Source organism: Barbus barbus (assembly GCF_936440315.1).
Source record: "Barbus barbus genome assembly, chromosome: 2".
In the NCBI taxonomy this organism is placed as follows: Eukaryota; Metazoa; Chordata; class Actinopteri; order Cypriniformes; family Cyprinidae; genus Barbus; species Barbus barbus.
In genome coordinates this window covers 12487637-12509568 of record NC_136730.1, presented here as the reverse complement: position 1 = coordinate 12509568, position 21932 = coordinate 12487637, and the positions used below count along the sequence as shown (strand labels likewise).

General features: G+C 35.4%; 1 protein-coding gene across 2 annotated transcripts in view; it reads left to right on the top strand.

Annotated features, from left to right (window-relative positions):
• The window catches only part of LOC306880220 (aryl hydrocarbon receptor nuclear translocator 2), a 106701-nt gene extending 85986 nt beyond the window's left edge, over positions 1-20715 (top strand). Inside the window, exons 14-19 of one of the 2 annotated variants that reach the window (XM_079433592.1) lie at positions 2886-3009; positions 3477-3576; positions 4551-4692; positions 11319-11487; positions 18290-18435; positions 19345-20715. In XM_079433592.1, the coding sequence (XP_079289718.1) occupies positions 2886-3009; positions 3477-3576; positions 4551-4692; positions 11319-11487; positions 18290-18435; positions 19345-19443 (780 nt within the window). In that variant the 3' untranslated portion in view covers positions 19444-20715. The remainder of the gene's footprint in view (positions 1-2885; positions 3010-3476; positions 3577-4550; positions 4693-11318; positions 11488-18289; positions 18436-19344) is intronic. The other variant, XM_079433593.1, reaches the window with a different exon arrangement.
• The last annotated feature ends 1217 nt before the right edge of the window (positions 20716-21932 follow it).

Here is a 21932-nt window from a genome sequence, read left to right as displayed (position 1 = left end):
TCTCGGTTTAATCTCATTGCTGTCAAGGAGAAACAGTTGATATACTGAGATATTACATCTTTGTTAGTTTTTTTTCTTTTTCACAAGCGTTAGCCTGATCTCCTCCTCTATCTTTTGTGTATCAAAGTTGTTTTATTCTGTTGACACCCTTGAAAACGTTCATTCAAAGTCATTTTTATACATTTTAAGAAAAAAAGTCTTAAATATTTTAGTAATAGGTTATTAAAATTGTAATTTTAGTAACCCAAGTATGGTTTTTATAAAGAAAATATGCAAAGAAGCTGGTGTGGCATTAAAAATAAACACACAAACGTATTAGACAACTAGTAAAACTCATTCTGTCTATACTAATAAGGCAAAAAGTAAACAGTTATATTATACTATTATATATTGTACACTGTTGTTTCTCATTTAATTATTTATTGTCTCATAAAATAATCTAAAGTAAGCGTGAAATCAAAAATTAAACATTATTTTTAATGCGTTTTTTTTTTTTTTTTTTCATGCATGCATGTAACAATTCATCCATGCATTTATTTGTACTTTTTTATTTATTTATTTTTTACTAAAAAAAGTCATCTTTATTCAAATAGTCATAACTTGCTCATCCTATGTTTACTTGATGACACTTACAAGCAAATTGCATCAATTTCTGCTTCTATTCCGGTATGGGGTGGTGATGGCGCAGTGGATAAGACACGTGCCTTTGGTGTGAGAGACCCGGGTTCGAATCCACTGTGAGACACCAATGTGTCCCTGAGCAAGACACTTAACCCCCTAGTTGCTCCAGAGGCGTGCGACCTCTGACGTATATAGCAATTGTAAGTCGCTTTGGATAAAAGCGTCAGCTAAATGAATAAATGTAAATGTATGCAATGCTCACTGTTTACATTACAATCAACAAACGCAAGAAGTTCCGCCCTACTTTTTTTTCTTGTTTGTTAAGCTTATCAATTTCATGCCAACTTTAGGTCTGTTTTCCTGATTTTTCAAGTACTTGTTTGCTTCAAATCTGAGTTTGTAATGTTTTAATTCATCTCAAAACCACTGATTTCACTCATGGCTCAGGACTCTTCATTCTTTAAAATCCTAATGGATGAAATGAATGGAAAAAAATCATCCAGAATCAATTCCAGTGCAAAGTGTGAGGTCACTGTTGTGACAAGTGTTAGGATGAGATGCATGCTGGAACGGCATTGTATGTTACTGTGGCTAATGACTGATAAATGTGATGGAGAATCTGCATAATTGTAGTCATTTCAGCCATTGGGCGTTAACTCCCTCTCTGTGGATCTGTGCTATAAAAATAGGCCATAGTTATGAGGTGAAATCACACATTTGGAATATGCCCTCCGTCTTTATCGTTCTTTAACAACTTTTACAACTTAACACACATTTGCTTCGAGTCACAAGTGTTAATTTTGTTATTTTATATCATATGTTGTTTTTGTTAAAGAGGTAATTTGAGTCCGTCTTAATAAAGCAAATACAATTGTTTGTTGAAAACAGATAACGTCTCACACATGGGATGCTGGGTAGCACCCATCAGCGTTTACGGTCTGTGAGTGTTTAACACCTGTCTGCAATTTAGAAAGTGACCATCGTTATTGATTCCTGCAGTTGCCCTTACAAAACAATAATATATGGGAATATATTGGAAAATAATATAATGCGATTATTTGAAATAATACATTTCCATATATGGGAAACTAGTGCTTGTATTTTTCAATACAATGCAGTATATGCATAAGTCATGCATGATACATGCAAAAATATATGAAGAGTTCAGATGCAAAAGCCTCTAAGTGCCGTCTGAAATTTTCATTTAAAATGAGCATTTTTATCAGGCTCCTATTTTTAGGTTCAGTAATTTTACTGTAATGGCAATGTATAGGTCCGTTTCTATGCAATTAAAGTGAAATAACTGAATATAAATATAGGTGCCTGATAAGAATGCTATTTTTAGAAGAAAATTGCAGATGGCACTTCTGCTTCTAAACTCTTCATAAAGAAATGAAGACAAAAAAATTGCATTACACTTTTGCATGTACACTGTTAAGAATGATATGGTCAGTAAGTCATGTTTTTTATACGTCTTATGAAATTTAACTTGATGTTTAAGTCGTTTTAATGTAATTTAAGTTTGAAATGACAAATACAACCAAGTTGACTATACTTAAAACTTGAAGGCAGCAACTGAGCTTAAGTTTTTATGTTGAAGTGGGTAGAAATGTTTACATGCAATTGCTTTATTGAAGAACTCAGTTAATTAATTTCTCTTTCATGAATGAATGCATAGGTTTACTTAATAAACATCTATTTCCCTTTATTGTTTGAATAGTTGTGTCTGATGGTATATAAGAAAAAAGTATTTACTGGAAACAAATATCAACATTTTAGGATTATATTACATATATGTGCAATATACAGTATGTGCACGATTATGAGGAAAATATAATTTTCTAATTATATATCTATCTCTATATATTAACAGATGTACCCAAAGCGCTTTACAACCATGTGGTGTGTGTGTGTGTGTGTACATCTGTTAATTAAGTGTATTATTGAATATGCATTCATATAAGTACTTAAATATATTGTCACATTTTTCAGTATGAAAAGAACAGTTCCTTGTGTATTATTCAACGTATACAATATATTGTAATATATAAGCACAACATATTATTCTAGATATTTTCATTATACAATACATTTTATATACTGATACTGTTAATATGTAAGGAAGTATATTTTCTTTGTGTAAAGGCGCTGTTTTATACTTTCAGTAAAGTTAGGTATGTGTTCATTGTGGCTTTTATTAGAATTCAGTTTTCATGAGTTGAAATGTCAATCACAAACAGATCCACTCTTGTTGATGTCCACAGGTGCCGGTTGCCAGCGTCCCAGCCGGCGTTCACGAGGCGGGAAAGACCATCGACAAAACAGATTCGCTGTTCTCGCAAGAGAGAGACCCGCGCTTCAGCGACATGTACACGGGCATCTCTGGATGTATGTTCATACACACATTAAATCTGACTAGCACTGCATGACACACTGATTTCAATCTAAACATACAATTTACTGTAATTTCACTTAATGTAATTACAAAGCCCTCTCATGTCTACCAGCTCGAGTTTGTACGCTATTTTAGTGCTTGATATGAAGTGTATACAATCTATAATTTGTGGATTTGGTAGATATTATGACAACCTTCAGAAATTCCAGCGTAAACACATGAAGTCCAGATTTCTAGCTGGCCAAAGCCAGTTGTTTAGGGTCATTAGCTGGTTCAAGCTGGGCAATTGTGATAAGTTTGCATGCCTTTGCTCTGTAGTTTGACTCTGTTTCTCTTTTCTTTTTGCTGTGGCTGATAAAGATGCTTCTGTAGTGTGATGTGTGACTGTGTCTCCTCTCTTAAATGTAATCATTCAGTCTGAGCTCGATAAGGATCTGTGTTTGTTTGTGTTTGTGTTTAGCTGATAAGAAGATGATGGTGCCGTCGTCCACTGCTGGCGGCCAGCAGTTATACTCTCAAGGCAGCCCGTTCCAGCCCGGACACTCGGGCAAGAGCTTCGGGTATGGACAAACACATTTCACATGAAAGTAGAAACACAATCTGGTAATTTGATTGCTTTAATGCAGAATACAACTCCAGTCGCACGAATAGCACAGTTTTTACATGCAAAATCACAAAAAAAGTTACTGATAGAATATTGTTCAAAACATTGGGTTCAGTTGTTTTAATGCTTTTATTTAGCAAGGGTGCATTAAATTGATCACAAGTGACAGTAAAGACTTATCGGCATATCAGAATGATTTCTGGAGGGTCATGTGAAACTGAAGACTGGAATAATGACTGCTGAAAAGTCAGCTTTGACCACAGGAATAAATTACATTTTAATATATATTTAAATAGAAAATTGTTATTTTAAATTGTAATAATATTTCAGAGTATTATTGTTTTTATTGTGTTTTTTGTATTTATTAAACTTAATAAAATACTTAATAAGCTTTTAAAATATATGTAGTGTTTGTTGTTACTTTCCTGGAATGATTATACAGTAAATTACAGAAGAATGTTAATTATGGCTGTTTACAAAATATGTATTTGGAGTGGATGAATTGAGAACATTTGTTAGTCACAAATTTTTCTTGCTGCCCATAAAACTATTTGTGCAATTATTGCATTAAAATGCTTACGCTACGGGCTTTTGAAGAAGGAATTTGAAATATAGTTCATTTTCCCATCACTCACATCATACTTTAGATGGGCTTCAAAATATCACCTGTCACCAAAATGTCAAGGCCTGTCATGATTTAGGGACTTATTTTAAGCTAGTTGCTTTTTATGCATGTATGTAGGTATGTATGTAGGTGGGTAGATTTCAAAATATTAATGAATAATATAATAGCATATCAAAGATGCTATAATAGCATTGGTGTAAATGCGTCTGTAATCAAACATTGTACTCACAGAGAATTTCACAGAGAATTATGAGGATGGGTTGGTTTAATTCAATCACATGATGTGGTGCGTGTGTGTATTTCAGCTCGTCTGTGATCCACGTCCCAGGAGTCAATGACATCCAGTCTACAGCCGGTTCAGCTGGACAGAACCTGACCCAGATCTCCCGGCAGATCAACGCCGGCCAGGTGTCCTGGACAGGAAGCCGACCTCCCTTCTCCGGCCAGGTGAGAGCGATCCCGTCGTTGGCTTTGTGTGACTGTGCTGCCCGCTGGCGCTCTAGTCTCTATAAGCTTAATTACAGTAATGGACTATTCCTCTTTAGTGGTGTGATGAGAGAACTGGATCCAGATCCGTGTTTGGACGTGGAGCAATGGCTGAAAAATATAATTCAGGGCTTAGTAATTAGTTCATACTTGAATAAAATATACAGTTGTGGTCAGAATTATTGGAACCCTTGGTAAATATGATCAAAGAAGACTGTGAAAATTAACCTGCTTTGTTAATCCTTTTGATCTTTTATTTAAAAAATTCACAAAAAGCTAACCTTTCATTGGATAATAAGAATTTAAAATGGGGGGAAATATCATTATGAAATAAATGTTTTTCTCAAACACACGTTGGACACAATTATTGGCATCCCTAGAAATTCTTAAGAGTAAAATATCTCTGAAGTATACTCCCATTCATATTCACAATTTTGAGCACTCTAGGGTGATTATGAACATGAAATTATCCAGCCATGGCTTCCTGTTTCACAGAAATATAAATAGGAGGGAAAACAAAGCCCAAATTCCCTTAATCATCCATCACAATGAGAAAAAACAAAGAATATATTTCTGATGTGCAGCAAAAGATAATTGAGCTTCACAAATTAGTGAAGTGGCTTTAAGAAAAGAGCTAGAGCAGTGAAAATCCCCATTTCCACCATCAGGGCAATAATTAAGAATTTCCAATCAACAGAAAATGTAATGAAACTGCCTGGAAGAGGACGTGTGTCTATATCGTCCTAATGCACGGTGAGGAGAGTTTGAGAGGCTAAAGACTCTTCAAGGATCACAGCTGGAGAATTGCAGAAAATAGTTGAGTCTCGGGGTCAGAAAACCTTAAAAAAAAAAATTGTCAAACAGCCCCTACATCACCACATGTTGTTTGGGAGGATTTCAAGACAAATTCTCCTAGCTCATCCAAAAACAAACTCCAGCATATTCAGTTATCAGACAGGACTGGCACTTCAAATGGGACAGGCTTCTATGGTCAGATGAAACTAAAAAATGAGCTTTTTAGCAGCAAACACTCAAGATGGGTTTGGTGAACACAGGGATAAAAAGTACCCCATGTGTACAATGAAATATACTGCTGTATTTGTGATGTTGTGGGCCTATATTTCTGCTGGAGGTCCTGGACATCTTGTTCAGACACATGGCATCATGGATTCTATCAAATACCAACAGATAAAAAATCAATAAGTGACTGATTCTATTAGAAATCTTATAATGGGCCATGTTTGGATCTTCCAACCGTACAATAATCCAAACACAAACCTCAAAAACAACACAAAAATGGGTCACTGAGCACAAAACCAAGCTTCTGCTGGCCATTCCAGTCCTCTGACCTGAACCCTGTAGAAAATGAGTGAGGTGAACTGAAGAGAAGAAGCACCGTCATGGAGCTGTGAATCTAAAGGATCTGGAGTGATTCTGGATGAAGGAATGGTCTCTGATCTCTTGTCAGGTGTTCTCTAACCTCATCAGGCATTATAGGAGAAGATTTAGAGCTGTTAAACTGACAAATGGAGGTTTCAAAAAGTATTGAATAAAAAGGTGCCAATAATTGTGTCCAACGTGTGTTTGAGAAAAACATTTATTTCATAATGATATTTCCCCCCATTTTAAATTCTTATTATCCAATGAAAGGTTAGCTTTTTGTGATTTTTTTTTTTTAAATAAAAGATCAAAAGGATTAACAAAGCAGGTTAATTTTCACAGTCTTCTTTGATCATATTTACCAAGGGTTCCAATAATTCTGACCACAACTGTATCTGTACATACATACATATAGCAGCATATCAAGTCAATTCACTATTATTTGTATAACGCTTTTATGTTTTTTGTGTCAAAGCAGCTTTACATCAGCTTGATATAAAGCTAGGTGGCAAAGGACTCATCTGGTTCCTGTGGCTTATATATATATATATATATATATATATATATATATATTAGTCAGCCACCAATTGTGCAAGTTCTCCCACTTAAAAAGATGAGAGAGGCCTGTAATTTTCATCATAGGTACACTTCAACTATGAGAGACAGAATGGGGGAAAGAATCCAGGAAATCACATTGTCTGATTTTTAATGAATTTATTTGCAAATTACGGTGGAAAATAAGTATTTGGTCAATAACAAAAGTTCATCTCAATACTTTGTTATATACCCTTTGTTGGCAATGACAGAGGTAAAACGTTTTCTGTAAGTCTTCACAAGGTTTTCACACACTGTTGCTGGTATTTTGGCCCATTCCTCCATGCAGATCTCCTCTAGAGCAGTGATGTTTTGGGGCTGTCGCTGGGCAACACGGACTTTCAACTCCCTCCAAAGATTTTCTATGGGGTTGAAATCTGGAGACTGGCTAGGCCATTCCAGGACCTTGAAATGCTTCTTACGAAGCCACTCCTTCGTTGCCTGGGCGTGTTTGGGATCATTGTCATGCTGAAAGACCCAGCCACGTTTCATCTTCAATTACACGGATCAGTCGTCCTGGTCCCTTTACAGAAAAACAGCCCCAAAGCATGATGTTTCCACCCCCACGCTTCACAGTAGGTATGGTGTTCTTTGGATGCAACTCAGCATTCTTTCTCCTCCAAACACGACGAGTTGAGTTTTTACCAAAAAGTTCTATTTTGGTTTCATCTGACCATATGCCATTCTCCCAATCCTCTTCTGGATCATCCAAATGCTCTCTAGCAAACTTCAGACGATTTTTGCTCACCGTTCTTGTGATCATTTTGACCCCACGGGGTGAGATCTTGCGTGGAGCCCCAGATCGAGGGAGATTATCAGTGGTCTTGTATGTCTTCCATTTTCTAATAATTGCTCCCACAGTTGATTTCTTCACACCAAGCTGCTTGCCTATTGCAGATTCAGTCTTCCCAGCCTGGTGCAGGTCTACAATTTTGTTTCTGGTGTCCTTCGACAGCTCTTTGGTCTTGGCCATAGTGGAGTTTGGAGTGTGACTGTTTGAGGTTGTGGACAGGTGTCTTTTATACTGATAACGAGTTCAAACAGGTGCCATTAATACAGGTAACGAGTGGAGAACAGAGGAGCCTCTTAAAGAAGAAGTTACAGGTCTGTGAGAGCCAGAAATCTTGCTTGTTTTTAGGTGACCAAATACTTATTTTACCGAGGAATTTACCAGTTAATTCATTAAAAATCCTACAATGTGATTTCCTGGATTCTTTCCCCCCATTCTGTCTCTCATAGTTGAAGTGTACCTATGATGAAAATGACAGGCCTCTCTCATCTTTTTAAGTGGGAGAACTTGCACAATTGGTGGCTGACTAAATACTTTTTTGCCCAACTGCATATATACTGTGGCGGGAGGAGCCAACGACAGACACAGTGGGCGTGGCGTCAAGCCTCGGAGAGGTTTTTATTAAACAATATATCAAAATAAAGTGTCCAAAGGGGGAAAAGTGTCCAAAATAAACGGGGATCTGGTGTCCTCGTCGTGCTGCGGGGCTGTGCAGGAGGGCAGTGTTCAGGAGGGAAGGGTCCAGGGAAGGGGCGGAGTCCGGTGGCCGCACGCGCTCCCCTCTCGGGGCCGGGAGCGAGTGGCGGCGGCGTCTCTGGCGCGGCTTCGTCCATCTTCGGGGTCCCGGCACTTCTGGGGGACTCGGCGGCTCGGCATCCTAGCCCGTCAGCCGCCTAACGGGTGCGGCAGTCCTCCTCGACGCTCCCTTCCTGGACCCACGAGGACACCAGCGTGCATGCACGGGAAGAGACCGGTCTCTCGAGGAGAGGCGCGCTCGGCGTTTAAACGGCGGCGGTGATGAGGCTCCATTCACGTCACGTGCGCCTCATCACACGCCGCCAGCCCTGCGTGTTCAGCGCCCCTCCTCTCTCACACACCCACTCCCGTCGGGAGCCTGGTGAAGGGCGGCGAATACGGGACGGGGTGGTGATGATGGACAGGGGGGAGGCAGCCGACTCGTCACAATACATATATATATATATATATATATATATATATACATGCATGCATACATACACGTGTGTGTATATATAATAAAAATAAACAAGTAGATATAATAGAAAAAGAACAGGGAAGGCTAATGTTAGATATAAATAGATGTTTTATATATATATATATATATATATATGTATATATGCAGTTGGGCAAAAAAGTATTTAGTCAGCCCCCAATTGTGCAAGTATGTACATACATACATACATATATACACACACACATACATACAAACACTATTTTTACCATATTTTGCAACATATTTTGGTATGTTTAGTGGGGAAAGTTCAAGTTCATTTTATTTGTATAACACATTTACAACAGCCACCAGGCTGACCAAAGTGCTTTACAGAAGAGCAAGATTATACCACATACACAGAAAACAGACCAGACAAAAATTGAATACACCCAGTTTAAAAATGAAAAATTACTATAACACCGTAGTCAGTACACTAAGGAAAACAAATAAATCTTTGTCAAGGACTTAAAAACAGACAGAGAATGGGCCATTCTAATCTCTAAAGGCACGGTATTCCAAAGTTGTGGCCCTGCCACTGCAAATGCACACTCCCCTCTACGCTTAAGCCTAACCTGAGGGACTACCAACAAAGCCTGGTCACTGGATCGTAGGCTTCTAGACGGTAGAGATGAAGTTCAGAGAGGTAGACAGGAGCTAGGTTATGTAGGGATTTATATACAAAGAGGAGAATTTTAAAGTCTGTTCTCTGACAAACCGGCAGCCAGTGTGAAGATCTAAGAACGGGAGTGATGTGATCATGTTTACGACACTTTAAAAGAAGTCTGGCCGCAGCGTTTCGAACAAGCTGAAGACACACAATTTGAGACTTAGATATACTGCAATATAAAGAATTATAGTAATCTAGACGACACGTAACAAACGCATGAACAGTCATTTCTAGAGTTTTAGGACTGAGAAAGTTTTTAATTTTGAACCGTAAACGAAGCTGATAGAAACTGGATCCGATAACAGAAGAGAAATGTTTATCAAATTTTAAATGCTGGTCAACAAGAACACCTAGGTTCCGCACCCGTGAGGATCTAAAAACAGATAAACTTTCTAACTCGGGGTTTATAGAGTTCTCATTTGGACCAAAAACAATTACCTCGGTCTTGTCTTCATTTAGGAAGAGGAAATTTTGGGCTAGCCATGATTTAACCTCCTCTAAATATTACAGAAGAGAAGTAATCACAGTGGAATTGTTTCTTTTGATTGGTAGATAGATTTGAGTATCATCTGCGTAGAAATGAAAAGACACGCCATGTTTTCGTAGAACAGAGCCCAGAGGTAGCATGTATAGAGAAAATAGAGCCTTGTGGAAGGGTGCAGGGGAAGAGGTAAAATTACCCAGTTTCACTAAAAGCGTTCTATCAGACAGGTATGACTGAAACCATTTCACAACGTTTGCTTTTAGACCTGCCCAAGACTCTAATCTAGATAATAGTGAGGAGTGGTCTATGGTATCAAAAGCGGACGATAAATCTAAAAGATTAAGAACCACAGAGTCTCCGGAATTAGTAGAGACGTAAATATAATTTAAAGGGGTCATATGATGCTTTTTTAAAGATCATTATTTTGTGTATTTGGTGTAACAGAATATGTTGACATGCTTTAATGTTCAAAAAACACATTATTTTTCAAATACAGTACATTATTGTAGGTCCTCTATGCCCCGCCTCTCTCAAACGCTTTGTTTTCTACAAAGTCCCTCCTTCCAACAAGTGTAGTCTGCTCTGATTGGCCAACTGGCACAGTGCATTGTGATTGGCCGAACACCACAAGCACTCGTCGGAAATGTAACGCCCCTTTCCATAATTGCTAGCTTTAGCTTTCAAAGTAAAAGTAAAGACAGTTAATAATGTCCTTAGTTTTACCATCAGTTCAAGCCCGAGAGGGGAACAGAGTTTCCAGGGAAAACTGAAGCAGAGAGAGAGCTGTAAAATAATGAAGTGGGATGAAGTATATTTTACTGGATTATCCGAAAATGAGGTTTATATAACAAAAATACAACCTTTCTGCATTTAATGTGCAGCTAAAATAACTGTATTGTGAGTTTTTTTGGGGGCCAAAGAAATGTTTTTGAAACATTTCTTTTATGATCTCAATTGTCTTATTTAATAAAAAATATAGTATAAATATTGTGAAAGATAATTACAATTTCAAATGTTTTTTTTTTTTTTTTATCTGAATATGTTAAAATATTTATTTTTTTTGTGATGCAAAGCTGAGTGTTCAGCATCATTACTCCAGTCTAATATACTGATTTGCTGTTCAAGTAACATTTCTTAGTATTATCAATGTTCAAAACAGTTGTGCTGCATAATATTTTTTTTGAAAGCTGTCATACATTTGTTTAGGATTCTTTGATGAATAGAAAGTTAAGAAAACAGCATTTGTTTAAAATAGAAATATTATAATAATATTATGATTGTCTTAATCAAGGAGTCCTTGCTGAATAGAGGAATTAATTACTTAAAAATACCTTTTGCATGAACTTGTATATACAGAAATTTGACCAATGAGACTGCGCTGCGGCCTGTGAAGCAGCACCTGTATATTAACATCTTCCTGTCTCCTGTCTCTTCACCACAGCAGCAGATTCCCGCTCAGTCCAATAAGGCCCAGTCGTCACCGTTTGGCATCGGTTCCAGTCACAGCTACCAGGCCGACCCGTCCTCTTACAGCCCTCTGTCCAGCCCTGCCACCTCCTCGCCCTCTGGAAACGCCTACTCCAACCTGGCCAACCGCAGCACTGCTTTCGGTAAGACCTGCTTATTTGTGACAATAAAAAAGGCTTGTTTGCACCAAGGACAATAAATATAACAATAAAAATAAAGATATAGTTCTAAAAAGCGTTTTAAGTTTAAAAGAATGTCAACACGTCTATACTGATAACAGCACAGAGGAACATCGTCTTCCAGCTGATGAATGCTAAAAAAGTTGACAGCCAATCAGAATCTGCCCTGCTTTATAGAGTTCGAGCATTTAAAGGGATAGATCTCCCAAAAATGAAAATTCTGTCATTAAGATATTTTTGATGAAATCCAAGAGCTTTCTGACCCTAGATAGCAAAGCAACTACCACGTTCAGGGCCTTTGTGACATCAGATTGTTGAATAATTATTTTCGTAGCTTCATAACATTATGGTTGAACCACATTTTAACAATATCCTTTCTACCTTTCTGGGCCTTGAACGTATCAGTTGCATTGCTGTCTATGGAGGGTCAGAAAGCTCTCGGATTTCATCAAAAATATCTTAATTTGTGTTCTGAAGATGAACAAAGGTCTTACGGGTTTGGAACGACATGAGGGTGAGTAATTAATGAAATAATTTTCATTTTTGTGTCAACTAACTCTTGAAAGTGGCAGATGACAAAACTGCAGCACATGCTTATAATAAAGGGAACATTATCATGCATTGGTGTGGCCACAAATGTCATTACAGTTATCATTCTTGGTGTTAATGTGCCTTAAATTGCATCATTTTGGTGCATATATTGTTTACTGTGCTAGCTTTGCTGCATGTATATTCATTCATTCTTTCATGTCAAACATTCTGGTACTTCTGCAACTCCTTGTTGTACATTCATTGGTACATTTGCTGGTATATTTATTGTTTTTATTATTATCAAATATATAATATACTAATATGTAATATTTACACAAACAAATTGTGTATGAGTTACTTTGAAACACTTGGAAATTGTTAATAAATTTCACAAGCAATTATAAAGAAACAGCAAGTAACACATTGAAAATAATCTTTTTTTTTTTAACTTTCAACTAAATCTTTTTTACAATGCTGGTCATTTATTGGTTTTGTTGGTTCCAAAATATTGGTTCTGATTGCGCTCATTTTCCTCGTCTTATACCAACTGCTATTGCTAATTTAAAAGTATTGTTATCCGCTAGCGAAATTTGATCATCGTGACAACCTCAGACTCCTGTTTGTAGCTGAATCGGTTGAATGATCTCACCGTGTGATTGACAGAAGATCTGCCGTGATCTGATCCAGTTTGACGTCAGTCTGAGATTAACACACCTTCACATGAAACCAGTCCTCCCGTGCGCCTGTTCAGATGCCTGCATAAACTGTCTTTTACATCTACAACGATTTATAGATTTCCATATAAAACATAGACTGTAACGGACAATGACTGAAACAGTCGTTTGTCTTCAACTGAAAGAACAGCAGACAGTGTGAGGACTGTATGGCATCCATAGTGAGACAAACGGTTTTGTTGTTCTAGTTTCTTTGGTTTGGCCACTTAATCTCTATTATAGACCGTATGAAAAACAGATTTCTGTGGTTTGAATGATCACAATTATTGGACAGCAGGCAATTAGATGTTTGTGTTCGTAGGTTTACAAACACTTCAAAATTACTTCTCAACAGTGACTATTAATCATGAAAGTGTTAGACAATGCGCATAACTTATTCAGTGAGTTTGGAAAATTACTTTTTAATGAAGTTATTATCTAAATGTAACAAAGATGCTGTCGCTCAAAATAATACAAAACAATTAAATAATACAACAATAGGCCAAGTGAGGCCATGCATTACAGTGTTTTACTATGGTAAAGGGTTAATGAATAATTCAATTTATTAGTAATGATGATAAATATTATTTTTAAATATAAATGTTTTTTATAATTATTAATAAAAGTAATATAATAAATGATTTTATTATAAAAAATATATTGCTATTTATATTACAGGGGGAAAGAAATATTGCGTGTTTATTAAATATTTTTATTATTAATGCATTCACTTTTTTCACAATATAAAATTCCTCATACCATGACATGAGCCATCACCCACTCCTGTCCCAAACTCTTGCTCTTGACTTGCGCTTCTGTTGTCAGGACTTTAAACAGCCTGCAGTGGGTTTAATTAATCTGTCATGCATTGCACCTTTTCAACTCATGAAAGAGAGATCTGGTTTCTGTATCCTGACACTTTAAAGTGAGGAATTTGACCAGCGTGACACGAAGGGCACAACTTTTCACATTCCTCGACCGAAGGCAGAACATGTTGAACGGCTTAAAGCGAGAAACTGTAGAATCGTTGTTATTGCATTACATCCGTTTAAAGCCGCCTCGGATTTCTCCATCACATTCAGGTCTACGAACCGAATTTAATTTGAAGCAGGGCGTGCTTACGGAGACTTTTACAGGATGACATTTTTTCCCATTGTTGTGTCCCTCGAGGGAAACTCGCTACCTTGAACCTGTGATTAGTGTGTCCATTTAATAAGTAATTTATGTTAAACAGGTGACATTAAAAACCCACTTCCATTTCAAGTGTAGTAGGCTCCGAATGGCTTTCTGAGCCCTGAAGGCTTCTGCCAGCCGCTTGAAAATGAAGCCGTGTCCAGATAATTCTTTTTTAATATGCTGTCATTAAAGAAAATGGAACATTTATCTTCGCCTCCTCACGTGGACGGCACTTAAACACGCAATGGGAGGAAGGACTTTGAGACTGCAGGAAGACACAATGTATTTTTCTGTATTTGGAATCAAATCATTTAATCCCAGTTTTCAGCAAACTGAGTGCATGTATTTTAATTTTTAGTTAGTGTAAGTAAGTGCTTTATTCGTGGTCACAACTGTGAACAAATAGAAACAAAATCTGACCTAAAAACTCTGACCTAGTTGAAAGTTGCAAATAAAAGTACTTCGTCTCTTTTGATAACTAAGGCTTAATTTCTTTGATCAAAAATACAGTAAAAACACAAATATTGTGAAATATTATTGTAGTTTCAAATAACAGTTTTCTATTTTAATATAATGAATATATAATGTAATTTATTCCTGTGATGCACTGCTGAATTTTCAGCATCATTACTCCAGTCTTCAGTGTCACATCATCCTTCAGAAATCATTATAATATACTGATTTGCTGCTCAAGAAATATTTATTATTATTGCTGCTTCATATTTTTGTGGAAAATGTGATTTCTTTGATAATAGAACATTTTAAATAGTTTATTTGTAACAATCCAAAAGTCTTTACTGTCATGTTTAGTCAATTTAATGCATCCTTTGATAAATAAAAACTAATAATTATAAAAAACAGAATGGTCTAATTATATTGATGCTGTATAAAAAATATTGCTCATCTTTAAAAATTTTATACAGCATTAAAAAATTATATATATATATATATATATATATATATATATATATATATATATATATATATACACACACACACACACACACACACACACACACACACACACACACACACATACATACATACATATATACAAATAGATGTGTGTGTATATATATATACATGTGTATGTAAATACACACAAACACACTGCTTTATAAAATATTATAATCTTATGTTAATTAATAACCTTAATTACTCTTGCCGAAGTCTCAAATGCAAAATTTAGCTAAAATTTACTTAATAACTTTCTCTCTATGATAAATTCATAAAGTGTTAAAATGAGGAAAGTTGTACTTTGCACTTTTCCCAAAGAACTTCAAAAGCCATATTTTCATATTTCATATTCAGTTCTGATGGAAATGAGAAGTGACAGGGGAGCAGCAGTTTGAAGATCAGAAATGTCATTAATTTGAACATTTTCACATCATGATCTGAGGGCAGATTTATTAGGTTTCATTATCAAATGCTACGAACTTCATAAAATCTCATTTCTCTTTATTTGTATATGCTCAAAGTTAATTGACTGCTAGTTATTGATTCCAAGACATGATCAATGTTTTTACACAGATGAAAACTTTTTTGCACAAATTTTCAGTCCCCACAAAAAAAATAAAAATAATAATTACAATCCACAGAGTAAAGGAATACGAGAATCACCTTGTGACTGTTTACACCAATATACACTAAATCAATACAGTTCTATATTTGCAGATACACCAGCTCCTGTTAGACTCTTTGGATTTGTGCTTCATAGTTCGTACAATGTAGTCTTACTTTCCCAGCTAATGCAATGCATAAACAACAATCACACCGCCTTTATTCAAATGTTTCATGCTGAGATAATGTTACATTGTGCCTTAATTGCAGTCTTTATATGTGTACGTGAAATCCAGCACGCTTTCAAAAGCTGTATTTATCGTTATGAAAGCAAGAGTACATGCTTTCAGTCCTCGTATTGATTGACGAGCGCTTGGGAACAACAGCAAAGCCCGGCTCTTTCTTTGAACACCGTTTTCTTTTGTCACACCTGCTTTTTGTAGCGTTACATCTTTGAGAATCACGATTGATGGAGCGACCAGAGGATACGTGCTACATAAGCGCTACAGACACCTAGGGAGAACACCAAGTACGTGGATTTCAGATTGATGAGGACGGAGAAAGATGGCTAGGGGAGAGAAACGCGACCAAAGAGCAATAGAAAAATTGATAGAGAGATTTACGAGGCGCGTCAAACGGCCGAACCTTGAGGGAAAGACGAGCAGAAACGCAGCCAGAGGAGGGCCACTCTCTCCAAGCGCTAACACAGTAGGGAAATGAGAAGTTTGACCTTACATCACAGCCTCATCAACATGGAGAATATGAGAAACAGCCCGAGGACGCCGCTGTGCCATCCTGTGAAACAGCCACCCACGCCGCGCATTAGTCTGTTCCACTCGCTCTTTCCTAAGCAAAGACTCGCGCCCCGCGGGTGAAGGCACACTGGATGTATGCGTTTAAATGATTCTGTCAGCCTGTAGTAAATGTCTCTCCCCCCGTGCGACAAATTGAGCGAAATGGAGGTCGTATGCTTGAAGTGTTTTACACGCACGCTCGATTGAGATGCTGCAGAAGTAGACATGCTAGAGTTAATGTGGAAGTTGATACTGTAAAGTCTAAACATGTTTGTTGAGAAGTGGCGAGGGATCCGTATCACAATATTTTGCCATCATTTATTCACCCTGATTTTTTTCCTCTAGAATACAGAAGGATTTTTTGCAGTTATACTAGTATTATTTCTATTATAATTTCTATTACCATCACTAGTGCTAGTAGTTTATTACCACTGTTACTACTAGTTGTACAACCCGGATTTTGGAAATATTGGGACGTTTTTAATTTTTTATTTGAATAAAATGAAAACTAAAAGGCTTTCAAATCACATGAGCCAATATTTTATTCACAATAGAACATAGAGAACATAAATGTTTAAACAGAGAAATTTGACGCTTTTATCCACTAAATGAGCTCGTTTCAAACTTGGTGTCTGCTACAGGTCTCAAAAAAGTTGGCACGGGGACAACGAAGGGTTGAAAAATAAAGAAATTTTGAAAAGATTCAGCTGGGAGAATATCTAGCAACTAAATAAGTTAATTGACATCAGGTCTGTAACACGATAAAAGGGACGTCTTGGAGAGGCAGAGTCTCTCAGAAGTAAAGATGGGCAGAGGCTTTCTGGAATTGGGTTGTATTACATTTACATTTAGTCATTTAGCAGACCATTTTATCCAAAGCAGCTTACAAATGAGGACAATGAAAGCAATCAAAATCAACAAAAGAGCAACGATATGCAAGTGCTATAACAAGGGTTTTTAAAATTATTTATTAAATAAAAAGAAAACCGATAGAATAGAAAAAGAATAGAGAAGCAAGTGTTAGTTTGTTGGGTTTTTTTTTTTACAAGCTGTTAGTAAATTAATAGAGTGCTAAGTCTAAAAGGGGCAAGTTTTTTTTTTTTTTTTTTAGAATAGAGAGTGCTAGAGTTAGAGGGTCAAATAAAGATGGAAGAGATGCAATCTTAGCCGATTCTTGAAGATGGCCAAGGATTCAGTATTAATTCTATTACTATTAAATAATTTTTTTTAAATATCTTGGATTAGCTTTAAATTTTTTCAATTTATTTTACTTTTAGTAATTTTATGTACATTTTTATTAGTTTGCTTTTTTTAATATTTCCATTTAGCTTACATTTTTTATTTCAGTTTTACGTTTAGTAATTTTATTTCATAATTTTATTTTATTTTCCATTTTTATTTTATTCTATTCAGATTATAGATTTTAAGTTTGTGTCTGATATCAGTTATATTTCAGTCAATACATTTTCATTTTATTCAGATCATAATTTGTCTTTTGTTTGAGATCATTATATTATTAAAAAAAATAGGTTTAGTTACCAATACATTTTATTTTTTGTTTTTTTTCTGTATAATTTTTATGATTTTTTTTCATCTAATATTGGTGTTTTATTTAAACTTCATTTTAATTAACAAATGTTTTTAATAGTTGACACTGACCGTAATAGCACTTATTTTTATTTCACTTTTTTTTTTCATTTATAATTTTTAGGGTTTTTAAGTTTAAGTTTCCATCTAATATTTATTTTATTTTATTATATTTCAGCTATTTTAATCAAATGATTACAATAATAACTTATTTTATTCAGTTTATAGTTTTTGTTTAATGTAATATTTATATTGAATTTTATTTCAGCTTTCAATCAAGAAATGATTTTTAAGTTTTATTTAACAATAATAACACTTCACAGCTCTTTTGCAAACAAGAACCATTCACTGGGATCGCAAAAAGTACCAAAACACCATAAAACGTGTCTGTGTTGCTTTGTGCAGATGTGTCTGGTGAGAGCAGCCAGAGCGGAGGGCAGTTCCAGGGCCGGCCCTCTGAGGTCTGGTCTCAGTGGCAGAGTCAACACCACAGCCAGCAGGGAGGAGACCCTCATCCTCATCCTCAGTCCAGCCAGACCGAAGTCTTCCAGGTGAGCGCACTGTCATACACAGACCTGTCTGCAGTACAGAGTAGAGGGCTGTTGATGGGAAATTGATTGACCTGCAAAAGCACAAGCTTCAGTTAACAACACTAAAGAATAAGAACTAAGGATTCAAAGTAATAGTTCAAATTAACTTTTACTTTTATATCATTTCATTTCTTTTAATTAATTAATTCATTTATTTATTCATTCTCTGGTTTATTTTTTATTATGTATTTATTATTAAAGAGTTATTTTAATAGAGTATTATTATAGAATTTTCTAGAATTCATATTTTGGTTTGCCTATTATTTTTTTTTATATTTGCAGTTTTAATTTGAGTATTTTTACGTTTTTGTATTTTTGCTATGTGCTCTTATTTATTTTTTTATATATATTTCTACTTAGATATTTAGTCATTTTAGTACTTGAACATATATTTTATGTCAGTTAGTTGTCTAGGCAGTGTTTCTAATTTTCATAATGTTTATTAATTGAATATTTAATATAATATTTATATTGTATTTATATTTATTTTCTCGCTAGAATTGATCAAATGTATTGTACCTTAAATGGAAGTCACTTTGGATAAAAGCATCTGTGCCTTATTTTAAGTTTTAGTTAACAATATCAAAAATTCCTCTGAAATCATATGATTTTGTTGATTTTTTTGGGTGAAAATCATCTCTTCAGTTGTAGCTCCTAAATCTCATTTGCAAATATGGTTGCAAACATTATTGCTGAGCTGTGATAAAAACCATTTGAGAAAGAAATATTTTATTTTCCCCCAGACTTTTGTTTGCATTATTTGATTCTAATACCTTCTCTTAGTCGTGTAAATTAATTTTGTTGCATCGGCTATTATAGTTACATTCACAGACTCTACATTCAATATCACGCTCTGTTTCTGTCCCGCAGGATATGCTGCCGATGCCAGGAGATCCCACTCAAGGAACAACCAATTACAACATCGAAGACTTTGCCGACCTCGGCATGTTCCCGCCGTTCTCTGAGTAATCAGAGACTCTTTTGTTTGTTTGTTTGTTTTGGTTCGGACTGCAGTATCTTCATCTCGTGTGACGCACATGACGCTGCTGAAACACATTTTGCATTCACACGCACACACACACACACACACACACACTTGGCTTGATCCCTCATACACAAACAAAAGAGCAAAAAAAATATATATTCCCAGTCTGATGCTCTTCTTCCTTATTTAACCATCATGTGATGATTAACTGCTGCCATTATCACTAAAAAAGTAAACATCATTTTTTAAATAAATTTGCATTTACAGTCACTTTTGTGAGCAGTAAAAATGCAAGATCATTTATGCCAAGGCATAATTTACTTGTAATAAAGCAGCATCAATAATAAGCCTAATTTACATAGAAAGCAGGCTAAATAATGTCTCTTTTGGGCGAAATGTGAATATGACATCAGATTACTGTAGGATTCAGCCAGCAACCTCAAGTCAAGACTGTTTTCACACGCACACATACATAAATATAATGAAGAGATTTCCTTTTTTTGACGTTTTTATCGTACAGAAGTATTTTCACGATCTTTGGAGAAGTGAAGGATTCTTTTCTTTACGTGTTGCACCTCATGTTTTGTTGCCAAACAGCATCTCGCTGAGATATTTTTACGCTTATCGTGTAAAATGTAGTCTGTGTAGTGATGTCTATAACCTAGCTTAACTAATAATAAATTTAGACCGATGTAAAGACAAAAACAGTATTTGATTTGAATTGAAATTTTTCATTTGCAATTTTTTTTTTTTTTTTTTTTTACATTTCTTACGAAAACACTAGCAACAGTGTCACTTTGTGAAGTAATCGACACCAGCCTCATGTGAGCATATGCAGCGTAAATATCAAGCATTTCGCGGTGTTCATTATAATCTTTGTGGCAGCTGCGATTCTTACTATTAACTTTTGGCCTAATAACGTGGAAACTCGATCTTGCCACAACTCTGGACTGATGGAAAGACCTTGACATGAAACCTTTTTGGAAATCAAATGGATGTTTAATGTAAATATTGTGATTTTTATGTCGGACCATGGTTTATTTCACATACAGCTATATATACTTGTGTAGGTTTAATATCATTGTGTGCAATGTGAGTGCATATTTAACTCTCGGTACTTAGTTAGCCTGTCCATTGTACAATGAGTTTAGGATTGTATAAATTGTGTAAATGTGTTCTGTTATTTTTGTGTAACTTTATGACGAGAAATTGTGCTTGTGACAATAAATTCTCATTGAATATGTGGATTTCAATCAAACCGAGTGTGCTGTATTCATTGTGCTGCAAAATCGACACATTAACCTGTTAATATGACAGTAATAACCCTAGTAAAAAACATTAAAATACATTTAAGTATAGTTCAAATCTATTAACATATTTATTGACATATCGCTCAAGACTTACTGATATAAAAATTATAATTAAACTTTATTTGTGGTATCACTTGGGTACAATGCACATTTCTTAATATTAAGCCTAAAATGTGTTTTGATGTCACTATTGATGAGGATTGTATGATCTTTGAATAATATCAATCTTTAAGTGCAACATATTTAAAGTGTATCTGAAGTATACTTGCAATAATTCCACTTTAGTACAATCAAATATACTTCAGTGTATCTTTAGTTGAGCTTCAGCACTACTTCCTAACAATTAAAGTGCATTAAGTACAAAATTAGTTGTTCCAATTTAGTAGACTTTAGTTTAAATTACTAAAAGTACAATATCAGGGTATTTTTATTAAACGCATAAATATGTAAATGTATTTGTAGTATACTTAGCATAACATGAAAGTATTTCAAATACATTTTAGTATATTTATTTTTCACTATAGGGAATTTGATGAATTTTGCTGAATATTTTTCATTTTGGGTCATTTTTCATTGTGTGCATGAAACATTTCAACACATGCATTAATCATAGAGTTACATGCATATGGTCTATACATACAAATTTATTGCTGCTCCTAGAAACATCAATGGACAGATTGAGACTTGCTGCCGGTTAATTTATGCTTCCTTATCCCTCGTGTTTAGGTTGTTGGTCAGGGAACAGGAAGGGATTTGACCGCAGGGATTACTCCTAAACACCAGCAGACACTAAATATGCTTTCTGAATTCATTTGGACGTTCAAACTGCACAGAAGAAGAGTGAAGGCCTTTAATTCTGCGGTCGGTTTAGCAGGACCTGCTCTGACCTCATTTATACAGTGGGTCGTAGTATTTCCTAAACTCTGTCCTTATTGTTTTTATGGAGATTTTGGCCTCTGACTTAGGCGCTATTATTGCCTTGGGGTCATCTTGGGAACCTACTGCTTGACTTTTTGTTGTAATGAAAATATGTGTGTTAATGATTTTAATTTACTTGGAGCAATTTCTTGTTTTTTTTCTTGCCTTTTTTTCTTTTAGCTGGTATTTATTCGTAATTTGAGTTAACATTTTTTTTTTTTTAAAGATTTTAGTCATTTTGTTTT